This window comes from Lygodium microphyllum, chromosome 21 (genome assembly GCF_053477565.2).
Source record: "Lygodium microphyllum isolate KBCC chromosome 21, Lygodium_microphyllum_v1.1.10, whole genome shotgun sequence".
NCBI classification, from domain to species: domain Eukaryota; kingdom Viridiplantae; phylum Streptophyta; class Polypodiopsida; order Schizaeales; family Lygodiaceae; genus Lygodium; species Lygodium microphyllum.
In genome coordinates this window covers 114,912,632-114,925,166 of record NC_141155.1, presented here as the reverse complement: position 1 = coordinate 114,925,166, position 12,535 = coordinate 114,912,632, and the positions used below count along the sequence as shown (strand labels likewise).

The window sequence follows — 12,535 nt, the reverse complement described above, 5'->3', positions numbered from 1 at the left end:
AACACTTTAGTGCTTTTAAGGTTTTTTCCACTTGTTGTGCATTGTGAGCTTTCATTTGTGGATTTTATTGACTCTAACCATAAGATGATCTCAATTGTATACCCCTTAAGTAGTGTGAGCTTGAATCTCTTACCAAGTACCTTTTCTTGAGACTTGAATTAAGAAAGCATAAGTGTTACTTTGTAGAACCTAGAGGTAAGTTTTAGGTTAATTTATTTGATCAATAGAGGATTTTGGACTAATTTGCATGGGGACCTTGGAACCACTTTCCACTCACACATGAAAAAGTCTCCAAAATAATTAATGGGAGAGCTACTTATAGATGACATCACAATGGTTAATTGCAATTGCAATTGCCTCCTTGATTGATCTTCTTTAGGGAGCTTCCTTGAAGATGCAAGAAAGGGCCAAGAAGATGCAAAAAAGGGATAAGGTTGAAGAGGAATCAACATAGAAAGGCAAGAAGACATTGCTAAGGGACTTCAAGAACATCGTCATTGGATTTTATGCCCCATTAAATAGACTCACCAAATAAACAATTCAGGAATAAGTGGACCCTTGACTTTTGACTAAGAGCAAGTACAAAAAGCACCAAGATATGGCCTTGATATGGTGAGAGCTACGGAACTAGCAAAGTAAATGGAGGCTATAACAATAAAAACAAGAACCAAGGAAGTGCAAAACGCATATGTAGAAGAAGAAATCCATATATCTAAGAGTCCAAAAGATTTCAAAAAGGCAAGGAGAAAGTGATAAGTGAAGCAAAGAAGTCCTTGAAAAGGAAAAAGAAGCAAAGTGCATCAAAGGGCACAAATGATCTTAAAAAGCTTCTAGCCCAAGAACAAATATACTTTTGGAAGCAACGAAAAGATCCAAATATGAAGCTTGGAAGCTAGAAAATAAACAATTAAGGAAAGATCATGCACCTTATTAGAAGCATACAAAAAGATGATATATCAATTATGAAAAGAATATGAAAATAGACTCCATATTTTGGGTATTCCCATATACCATACTAATTGAAAAGTGTACTACAACTAGGTTTTATGACTATGCTCTAGGATACAAAGGTTTAGGAAGTGGATACTTCTTGCATTACAATGCTTATGCATTGTTAACTAATCTAAAAACGAACGCCCTATTGTAACTGTAGGCAAATATACCTCTTGCACAACAAAAGGAGCACGTTCTTGCTTGGAGATAAAGAGAAGGATTGGGAATTAGAAAGTAGTCAAAAGCTTAGCTTTATCCTTCAACCTACCTTGTCAAAAGATGCCTCTCAACAAGAGCTTGCTAGAGTTGAATATGGTGATACCTAACATGATGATCCACCAACACAATCTTCCACAAAGTAGCCACTAACTACTCCTCCATTGTAACCATCCAAATTCCAATAAGATATGTAGACAAAACTACCTATCCAACTCTTCATGGCACCCACACAATCTATACCTATAATTAATATAGAGCTATTTGACGTAGAGAACACTAATGTTCAACCAACCACACAAGAACTACCTCTTAGTTGAGGCCCAACATAGATGTTATGTTTATATTTGAGTTCCCTGAGCACCTACACTATATTCTTCCAACAATCCCATTAGCCAACAGTACTTCCAAATGGCTCAATCAAATCGACATAGGGGCTTGCAAATTGTTTTGCAAGGATAATAAACCCTTGTGCAACAAATACCCCTTAAAACCCAAAGAAACGTATGGTGTGTAAACAATAATTGTCCTTTGGATCTAGCAAGGATGGGAAGTCTAGCTTTCTAAAAACTCACATCTATCCTTGTCACTCTAGTTGAACATATATATTTTAATCTTGGACCTTGTGCCCCCCTTCCATGCCTTTGTGGAAAACTTCCTCATTGCCTAAATATTGACTCATCATGGCCAACTATCTTGGACTCCTCATCCTTCCTTTTTACAAACACATCCAAGACCCTATGAAAATCAACTAGCACCCTTATTCTTTAACGTCCCTTTAACATACACCTAAATTGACCCTCCCTCAATGGTAAGGCTCCATCTCTATGCTATGCTTCTTCCTACTCATTACATCAAAATTCTCAATTATATAAGCGAAAGTCGATGCATTAGCCATTAGAACCTCTTTGTTGGCCATTGCCTATCCTCTTTTATGTCATCATTCCCTTCACTTCTACCTTCTTAATCCTCATTGCTTACTTTCACAATCTCTCTATCCTCCTCCTCCTCCTCCTCCTCCTCCGCCCACCCCTCAACCATAGGCCAAAGCATTGATCACAAAGAAAAAAAGAGAGCAAATTCTCCAATTGCATTATACCCACTTCATTGCTCTTAAGGGTTCTCAAGTTAGTAATGCCTAATGAAAAGGTGAATGTATTGAACTATATCTAAATGTAAATGTCTTTGGTTGCAACTAGTAGTAGCACCTATTTGCCACAAATGTAGTGGTTTGTCAAGGTCCACCATGGTTGCAAATGGAGAAATCAACAATAAGTAATATAGAGAAACAATTGCCTTGTTGATAGAGCAGTCCATTCACATGAAACGTAACTACAATTTGTTCAAGGTTGAAAATGTGAGATACAAGTCTACCACATGGTTGGGAAAACTATTGAAATCAACCTTAGGGAGCTTGAGTTTTGAATGCATTGTCGGGGGAGCTTGCGTTGGTCCAAAGTGTAATAGAGGCAACCAAGCATGCAAGTTGAGATGATCCAAAACACAAATGCTAGACCTTTAAAGATTCTTTAAATGCAAGCCAATGGACTTACAATGAGCTTGCAATCTAGGCCATCTAATCTAATACATGCCATGTTCATCCTTAGTGGATGCTATATGACTGGGACAAGGACATGGACGAGGACAATTGGTTGATGTGGTCCCTCCCTCTCATTCAATGGATTGCCTCAATGCCAAATAAGTAATTTTTTTGTACTGTGATGGCATTTTTATAAGAGATCCGAACATCGCTTGAACCTCGAGAGGGGCCATCATCCTGAAGGATAACAATCCGTGAAGTTGTGGAGTTGAGGGGCATTGATCTGAAGACCTTCCCCAACTCACCCACCCACCCCTACCAATTGAGCTATAGCTTGTTGATGAATAAGCCAATTGATAGGTGCTTTTGTTTTGTGGAGTAAACCTAAAAGCCGAGACATGCCTATGTCTATTGACTTAGGTGTTTGACTTGTCAAGCGCAGGCATCCCCTCCATGTGCATGTAAAACAGAAGACTATGCATAATCACTTGCCTTGAAATAGGCAGGCTAAAGAGAGAAAGCGAGCGTAAATTTGAGGAGAGAGAAAGTTGAGCGGAGGACAGAGAAGATGAATGTGAACCAATGAATGCACACCGCAACATCTTTACTTTAGCAAGGGAATGGAGTACCCATCAGTTTTTAGGGTACTCTGTTCACTAAAATAAGTTCCGGTCTTTATGGAGGCCATGTCAAATCAAGTACATAAGCCACAAAGCTATTTTATCAACTTAGTTGGCTCGTATAGGTCAATTTTGATGTGCGCGTGTCCAGACTCTAAAGATATTTCCTTCTTTTAATGACATCTATAATAATTCTATGCTTTTGCATTGAAATGGGACTCGTATGCGATGACGGTGGAGTCAATTGAACCACCGCCTCTCGGGAGTCGGAACCATACACATGGATGGTTCGCACAGCTCCAAGACCCAACACCACCGAGAAACGCGATGATGGGTACGTCTCGTGTTCGTGTTGAGGGAAGCGCCTGTTGCTGTTTCTATAATTCCGTGCAGCTGCTCGCTGGATTCAACGGGGAGGAGCGGTACTATTGTCCTCCTGTGAGTCGTAGGCCTCGGCCGCTTGCTGTTACCCTTCTGACCAGGCGGAGTGAAGAGCTTTTGTGCGTTGAGAGGCCACCAAACGATCATACCGTGAGGCTCCATTCAATAAAATCCAGAGGCAGATTCCGGCCAACTCGAGCTGCTGTTGACGAAGCAAATATACCATTGACAGCCCCCATGCCCTCCAAGGACGATGGTACAGACTTGAAGCTGCGATTACTGGTAAGGGATTCGTTTTCCAGACGAGATAATGATAAGCATCTGTGTAGGGCTTACATTGCGGGAAGTTGAGAGATGCTTTTCCCGCATACAAACCTCCATTCTCAAACTCTGAGAACTCCGACAACATCATGAGCCTTGAGCTTCTGCAAGACATACTTAGCCTGTTCGAGTAGGGGTGGGGGAGCTATTGCATGATGGAGCCTGTTACCACCCACCTAGGTATGGTGTGGGCTCTCTTGCAGGATGGAGCCTGTTACAGTAGGGAATGGGCGATCACCCACCTAGGTATGATGCGGGCTCTCTTGCAGGAGATCATGATGTTGACGTCACTGGCGTGCAGTCAGTCACACAAGAGAAAACGACTCGTACTTATCGTGAATTAGATCAGAAAGGATAACCATGTGTGAATTAAGTAACGGGTAAGCAACAATTCGACGTCTGTTAGAACTAAAAGGACAAAATAAATTCAGCAACAGTTGAACTCTTTTGTGTGCAGAGCGTAGTTGCTTGTCTAGACCGCGGACTGCTGGCTGGAGAGAGCGATGTGCAAGCAGTGGATGAGGTGGCAAAGGGGTTGGAGGATACGCTGAGGAGCAAGGAGCTTGAAAGTTCGTTAGAAGAGCAGCAGCAGCAGGAGCTGTTGCAGGGGAGGTGGCGCCTCATTTACAGTAGCGCCTTTGCTAAAGGGAGAAGCCTGGGTGGAATGCGCCCAGGGCCCCCATTGAGTCGGCAATCACCATTCACCTTGGGAAATGTATGTACATGTATCCCGTATGTTTTGATCGGAGGTAGATCAATGATCATGCTTGTCCCTTTCATTGAATTAGGACTTTCATAAGTAGAGAGTTTGCAAGAGATGAATCCCTTCTCTCTCCACTTTGCAATTTGATACTCGATTGGAGGTAGACCAATAATCATCACATTGAAAGGGTTGTTCTAGAAGTAAAAGTTTACAACAGGTTTTGGTGGAATTGTATGAGTAAGAATCCCTCCTCTCTCCTATAATTGGCAATCTGATACTTTTCCATAGAATTAAGACCTCTATAAGAAAGAATTTGCAACAGGTTTACCAACGGATTGATTTGGTTGCTCAAGAACTGGACAACATTGTGGAGTTGCAGATTGCGCTGGCCTGGCCCTTCCCAACTGTGGCTGTGGAAGCTACTTTAGCTCACAGTTTTGAGTTCATTGGTCAGTCTCCTCTCTTCAGTTCTGGAACTTAAGCCTTTCTCCTTCTTCCTTTACCCATTTATGAACTGAGAGCATTTGTAAAGGCCTTCAAAATCATCCAAGAAACACAAACCTTTTTCTTTTTGTAAATATGTTGGGGCTTCTTCATTTGTCACCCTTACTATTCGCATGCTTGCTATTTATCATCTCTGGTTTGGAAATGCAGGAAACTCCCAGATCAAAATAACCTTCCAGAAGACTTCGGCTAGGTTTATTTCAAGCGGATTATCCCAAGTTCCACCCGTCCAGCTGCCACAATTGCCTGAAATCTTAAGGCCTCCTACGAGTTTGCGCAGCGGAATCTTTCAGGTCACCTATCTGGACAGAAGCTTGCGAATTAGCAGAGGTGACAGAGGAGAGCTCAGGATCTTTCTTGCTTGCTGACTGGTTGTCTCTGAAGGTCATCCCCGCCTCCCTTGTAAACTGACTGGACAGATTGCGGATTGAATATTTCCCGAGCTGTATCTTTTTCAACGTTGCGCCCACATTTGTGCTGCCCCAAACATTTGCTGATATCCATGACTTTCAGGTTTGCTTCCGGAAGATGTAATCTCGTATCGAAGCTTTTGCGAGGGAGGATAGCATGTTCTATTAGCCTTGTGATTCGGCCCCTCAAATAAGTATAACGGATATAGTGGTTAAGATTCTTTTGGGGTGGTCTACAAAGTAGCCGCTCGCAGCATTATCCTTGTGCATTGTAGTAGAAACAGTTGCTGCATGAATTGCATGCTAATTAAGCTTGCGAGGAGGAATATGGGGGCCTGAAGGTTTTCGATTTATCGGAACATACCTGAGAAGTGCTTGGCAAGATGGAAGAGATTGACATGAAGTCGCCCTTAGGAAGGTTTATTGATCGTCGTTGTCCCATTTCTTTAGAACTTGGGAAAGAATTACATTTGTAAGGTTGCTCACATCCACTAGGCGACCAACTCATAATGAGTTTAGAAGGAAACTAATGACAGCTTTGGAACAGTTCTTCCTTCCGGCCTAAACCAGTAATTTAAAGATCTAGTTTCAAATCGAGAGCTCATCAAATCTGTTGTAACAAGATCGATCGTATCAAGCAATAAAGAATGGAAAAGCATAATCTCGTCCATGCTATTTATTCTCTGAGGAAATCTCGTCCTTCTAAATAATTCCTGAGTACAACAAACCACCAAGGCTTAGTGCAGAATCTGTTGAGAAGCTGAGGCAGCAGCGATGGTTCGAATGGATGCCTAACACAGGAATTTGGGGCAGGATGATGCAAACAGAGCGTGGCAACATGGAACGGAGGGAAGGCTGGCTTGAAAGGGGAGAATGCCATTCCCTGACGATGAGGAATAGTGAACGCGTTCCAAGACAGGAGAACAGGCCAGCCGCAGTTCCGCACTTGGAAGGTTCCAGTTCCGTTCCCATTGTAGAGAACGGAACGGGCTGGCAGTGCCGGCCCTCCCCTCCCCCCAGCGCTTACCCCTCAGCTCGGAAGAGGCGCGTCAAGCCACTCAGGCCGTTGATCAGAACCAGTCTCTCCCCTTAGGTACGCAAAGGTATGCTGCAGGTACGCATCTATCTTTTCTGCCTTTCTCTTCTACCCATTCTATGTCTCTTCTCCTCTAGCACAACAGTTATCTCATCATCAATGGACAGTCACCTCTTGGCCCCCCCGTTTATGTCCGATGATGGCCTCATCACTGTGCTCAATGAGGGCCATTGCCTCTCCTTTGCCAGGATGCCAAGAAACCCCCTTTTCTTCTAAGCCTCAAAGAGCAGCAACGCCCACCAAGGTGGAATTGCCTTCGGCTCCTAAGAACACCTTCAAGGACAAGGCCCTACATGCCCCCTAGGAGGAACCTAGGCCTACCTGCATGCAAGGGTGCAATCAGTCCTCACTCCTCTGCGGCTCCAATTAGAAACGAAGAAGTAGGAAAATCGTCTCACTCAGCTAAAAGCGAAGGTAATTGCTCTGCCTTTATCCCCAATAAAGATATGCTTACAAAATTTTCTGAATATCAGGCTAGGGCCATTATCGGTCTTTGCCATCGTTCTCTTTTAAAACTGAGGAGATGGCAATCGATGTCCTATGATATGGACAATCCATACTACGAAATCCTCCCTTGCGCTATTCAAACGGGACCCCAAGTTTACCCCTCATGGACCAAAACCCACCACGGTACTTATTTGGGTGGAGTTTCTTGACCTCCCTGACCCTTTTTATCAGTATTTGGGTTTGCTAGTAGTCCTCTTAGGGGGAGTTTTAGGTCAGCGAGATTGCAATCCGATATCAACCCTAGATGGCATCCTTAGATCTTGGTGGAAATCAATATGAGCCAAAAACTTATATAATGTACAGCGATATCCAAATCCATTGGGCAAGAAATCCATAACCAACCAATAGCATATAAAAATCTTTTGAATGCCTTCTTCAAGTGTCTTAAATAGGGATACTTTATTTTAGATTTCCCTCAATGGGGGAACTCAATCTTCTTCGACAAAAGATGAGTTGCAAGGATTTCAAAAAGACGTCTAGGAAACGAAAGAAGGGGGAGGGGAGTAGAGAAGAGGAAATACACGGAAAAAACCCTAGAATGCTCAAGGTCAAAACCATAATTGTTTTTGCACTTTTTATCAACCTAGAAGAGGGGGACAGCTCCATATGAAGCTGAAGACACACATCTCATAGATATCAGTGAGATTGGAAGAGAAGATGAGGAATTCGTGAGTGGCACTCAATTATTTGAGGATGCTAATGTGCAAGAGGAGGAATTTGAAAAAGAAATAAAGGACTATGACCTCAACCGCCCTTCAAAGGAAGTGGCAATAAGACACGAGATTGTAGATGGCTTCCAGGTGGCTCTTCCTAGCCCTAGGCTAGCCCCACCCAAGTGGAACAAAGGGCATCCCATCCAACTCACAATCCCAATACTCTAGATCCTCGAGAGGAAATAAAAGAAAACTTTCAAGAATGTATATTAGTCAAGGTAGTCCCACTAGCTCTAGTAAGACCACTAGAGGGAAGAGCATCAACACTGAACATAGTCAAAAGTAATGTCAATAACACCAAGAGGCTATTTGACCCCTACAAAGCCAAAGTTATCCATAACTCATTAAAACAAGAATTGCCCAACCATGGTTTTATTTGTTTACAAGAAATAAAGGTGTAGGGTGAGATCCTTATGAAAAATTTTCAATCCATGTCCAAACAATATGTTCGATAACCCATGAATATGATAACACCAAGGGGCAATTTTTGACCCCTACAAAGCCAAAGTTATCCACAACTCATTAAAACAAGAATTGCCCAACCATGATTTTGTTTGTTTACAAGAAATAAAGGTTTGGGGTCCGATCCTTATGAAAAATTTGGAGTCCATCTCCAAACAATATGTTTGATATCCCATGAAATATGAAGGGGGTGGAGGGGGGGGAACTATGATAAACATGCACACAACTCAAAAAATTGGTTGAAATAGTAGTTCATTACTTAGATCATAGATGGGTAGCCACACTAATTAAAATGGATGAAATAGTAGCCATTGTATTTGTAAATGCTACGGGCTCACAACAATTAGAGCAGGGCTATGGAACTCACCGAGAGTATTGGATTGCTCCATCATTTTGTTCGATGTTGAAACTTTGGATGATTGTTTTGAAGGGAGAGGAATAATCCTATCTAGGCAAAAAGGGCATCATGAACAAGTCTCAAAGGCTCTCACAGACTTATAGATGCCTCCTCATACTTAGGATTCACCTAGTGTAACAATAAAAACCCCCACATTTGTGCAAGGCTAGACTAGATCGCTGTCACATATCTATAGGACTTCTAGGCACATATATGATTGTAAGCAAAAGGTACTATGAGTTGTAGTCTTTTTGGTCCACAAACCAATTAACTTTCCTCATATTGTCTTGAAGTACTTAGGCCAGACAAGTTAGTTCCACATAGGCCCTACTTTGTTCAATTTCCAGCACTCTTAGAAAGGCATAGCTAGAATATGGAGGAGCGACTTTTTAATTACCATGAGTTGGGGACTAGGTATAGTCATAAGCAATTAGAGAATCCCAAAACTTCCTTAGGGAAACCAAGCTAAGCGTCACTCAAGTTGTCACTCAAGTTAGGCAACAATGAAGAGATAAGGCATATTAGGAGGTGGTGTATTTAGAATCTAGGATAGATGAGGCAATACTCACCTATAGGAACATCTTACACATGCCAAATCCAACCTTAGGAAGGAAAATTCAATCAAAGATGAGAGTCTCCAAAAATGTTGATGCTTGGACAAAGTAGATTGACCAACCTAGGAAAATTTTCACCTTCTCAAATAGAAACAGAATAAGGATAGAATCCCTCTCCTAAAGAAGATGAAACCTTGGCCAAAACACAAGAGGAAAACTTAGAAGTAGCTTGTGATCACTTCTTGGCATATCTAGTCTTTCTAGTACACTGACAAAGCAACAAATAGACGCGAAAGCTAGAGTGTCCTTACGTAGATAGAAGGTAGTTCCTCTAGAAATTTCCACCCTTCTCAATGTTGACTTTCATGAAATGGAGTTGTCTGACACTATCAAATCTTTGGCCAAGGGGAAGTCACCAAACCTAGATGGACTCCCAAATGAATTTGATCAAACCTTTAGTGTCATTTTCATCTCTTCCCTTTTGGTTGTGGGAAGGAAGGAAGTTCACTACAGAGTACTCCTAGCCTACATTAACAAAGGTGTGATAAAGCTAATCCATAAAAAGGATGAAAATAAAAGCCTTAGTAAATGGAGTCCTATTACATGCCTCAATATGACTTATAAAGTTTTCGCTAAGACCCTTGGCATACAAACTCGTTGGAGTTGTAAGGAGAATTGAGATTGAATGCACAGAGAGAGAGAGAGAGAGAGAGAGAGAGAGAGAGAGAGAGAGAGAGAGAGAGGACACTATGTTTGTGGTACCTTCAATAGCTCTTTTGTGAGTAGCACCTTATTGTCTTATCACTCTAAGAATGAAGTGTGTGTGTGTGTGTGTGTGTGTGTGTGTGTGTAGTTAGGGTTATTGAGTAAGATGGGCGGTTGACCACATTGGCCTTTATCTAGTAACCTCCCACTTAAAGGCCAATATGCCTTTAAGGGAAACAAAAGAATGAGAGAATATGTGACGTAAATAAATGTAAGTTATACTCATCCAATACCCATCAACTCCCTTTATTGTGCAAACTTTTTGGAGGATAGACTCTTGGTAAGTCTACAGGGTTATCATTAGTATGAACTTTGATAAGCCCAACTCTCTTATTCTCAAGCAGTTGGTAAATGAAGTGATATCTCACTTTGATGTACTTGGTTTTTACATAAAGCATATGATTCTTTGCCAACATGATGGCTCTCTAACTATCACTAAGCAAAATTGGCATGTTTTCACCCAGGCCTAAGTCTTTCACTAGATGAGTAAGCCATATGGCTTCTTTACATACCTCTATGGTTGCAATATACTTAACTTCAGTGGTAGATAATGCCATGCATTTATGTAAGTGAGACATCAATGAGATTGCACCACCATTTAAGGTAAAAACATATCATATGGTTGACTTTCTACTCTCAACATTCCTTGCATAGTCTACATTTGTGTATTCAAGTATATTGATGCTACTTCTCCCAAAGCATATGCACATATCTCTTGTACCACTGAAGTATCTGAAGATGCCTTTCAATATTTCCTAATGCTTCTAGTTAGGATTTGACATGTACTTGTTTTCTATCCCCACAACAAATACAATGTCTAAGCAAGTGGTAATCATAGCATATGTGAGATTGTCCACATATGATGAATATGGAAATTTGGCCATCTCATCCTTCTCCTCATTTGATTTGGGACAATTATTAGCACGTAGTTTCACATATGGAGGCAATGGAGTACTAATGGTCTTTCCTCCTTCCATATTGAAATGTTGGAACACTTAGGTGGCATAATCCTTTTAGGAGAGATAGAGGGATCTCTTTGTCTTATCCCTGATTATGCTTATATGAATAATGTGATTTGCATATTCCATATACTTCATTTCAAAGGTTTTCATGGTATCAATCTTATATGTGTTTTTTCTAGCTATTTATATATCATCCACATAAAGGATCAACACTGTCAAGGTACCACCTTTAGTCTTTCTAGTGGTTTGTCTCACTTTTCTTATAGCTATGGGATTGCATAAATGCATTAGAATATTGTATCATTCCCGTGCGGCCTCCTTTAATCCATAGAGATTCTTTTTTAAGCTTGTAGACAAGCTTTTCTTTGCCATGTCACATAAAACCCTTTGGTTGCTATTGTAGGTCCCATTAAGAAGATTACCATGTAGAAAACACCATCTTCCCCATGGTGCAAAATTCAAGAGAACCAATAATTTATTAGTATCCCAATCCACTAGCCAGTCATAAGAGGTGTAATTTCTAGCTCCATGAGCTTAGAAGGGAACAAGAGGAGGCACCCCCTTTGCAAACGAAAAGTAGGAAACATGAGAATCACAAGCCACAATTGGAACAAGGCTCGCTCCCAATCCTTCAAGCCAAATAAGAAATGAGGCCCCTTTCAAATTGGCTCTTGAAGAGAGAGCATGCTGCTCCAACCATGAGATTCTTCTTGTTGTGCATAGCTTCATGCAAAGATTGGAAGTTATTGGAAATAGATATGGGGATATGAGGATCCATCCATCAATGTGCAACTCTTATGCCCCACTGATTGACAAGCCTCCATTTCCCCCACTATGGGACATCCCTAGGGTTAGTTCATTTGGGTCCTCACACACAATTATAGCTCCTAGACTTTAGCTGGTTGATAGCCTATTTAGTGCAAGCCTTGTAGGGTAGGCAATATATGGAAACTCTCTTGGATCCTCTCGCATTTTGCTATTCTTTTTAGAGGATATGGAATGGGCAATAATCCTTTGATGTAAAGAGAATGTTAATATCTAACCTTTTAGTACAATTTAATGCATTCTCAAAAAATAAATAAAAGTAAAACACTATTTTAATCATTTGAAAAAACCTTTATCATTTTAGAGCAAAGCCATGTGCAAGTCCCTTGACTTGCATGTGTGATTTTTGTAGATGATGGTGATCCATCCCCATGTTGGTTAAAGAGCTTGATGCATACAATTAATGCACTTTTGTTCCTTGTTCAAAATGGAGAGAGAGTCTTCATCGGAGGAGAGAATATCAAGAAGAGGAGCAAAGAAAAAGACAAAATGAATGGGAACATATCGCATCATGTTTACTTCATAGAGAAGCACCCCCATTTTTAGAGGGTACTCCGTTGACCCGC

At 41.2% G+C, this 12,535-nt stretch overlaps 1 protein-coding gene across 3 annotated transcripts; it reads left to right on the top strand.

Annotated features, from left to right (window-relative positions):
* Nucleotides 1–3,588: 3,588 nt before the first annotated feature.
* Nucleotides 3,589–5,856, top strand: LOC148018462 (plastid-lipid-associated protein 6, chloroplastic-like). 3 transcript variants are annotated; one of them, XM_087661445.1, is made up of 5 exons: nucleotides 3,589–4,032; nucleotides 4,529–4,786; nucleotides 5,097–5,223; nucleotides 5,429–5,662; nucleotides 5,792–5,856. In XM_087661445.1, the coding sequence occupies exons 1-4, from the start codon at nucleotides 3,598–3,600 to the stop codon at nucleotides 5,644–5,646; spliced, it is 1,038 nt and encodes a 345-aa protein (XP_087517571.1). In that variant the 5' UTR covers nucleotides 3,589–3,597; the 3' UTR covers nucleotides 5,647–5,662; nucleotides 5,792–5,856. The 3 variants fall into 3 exon arrangements, with proteins under 3 accessions (XP_087517571.1, XP_087517572.1, XP_087517570.1); XM_087661446.1 differs by having other exon boundaries at nucleotides 5,154–5,223; nucleotides 5,429–5,856; XM_087661444.1 differs by having other exon boundaries at nucleotides 5,429–5,856.
* The last annotated feature ends 6,679 nt before the right edge of the window (nucleotides 5,857–12,535 follow it).

What these genes read in the sequence shown, in the direction of transcription:
- LOC148018462 (XM_087661445.1), top strand. Translation starts at nt 3,598, where the DNA reads ATGACGGTGGAGTCAATTGAACCACCGCCTCTCGGGAGTCGGAACCAT. An exon ending in ACTTGAAGCTGCGATTACTG is followed by an intron (nt 4,033 to 4,528) that starts GTAAGGGATTCG and finishes TTTTGTGTGCAG; the next exon opens with AGCGTAGTTGCTTGTCTAGA. An exon ending in TCACAGTTTTGAGTTCATTG is followed by an intron (nt 5,224 to 5,428) that starts GTCAGTCTCCTC and finishes TTGGAAATGCAG; the next exon opens with GAAACTCCCAGATCAAAATA.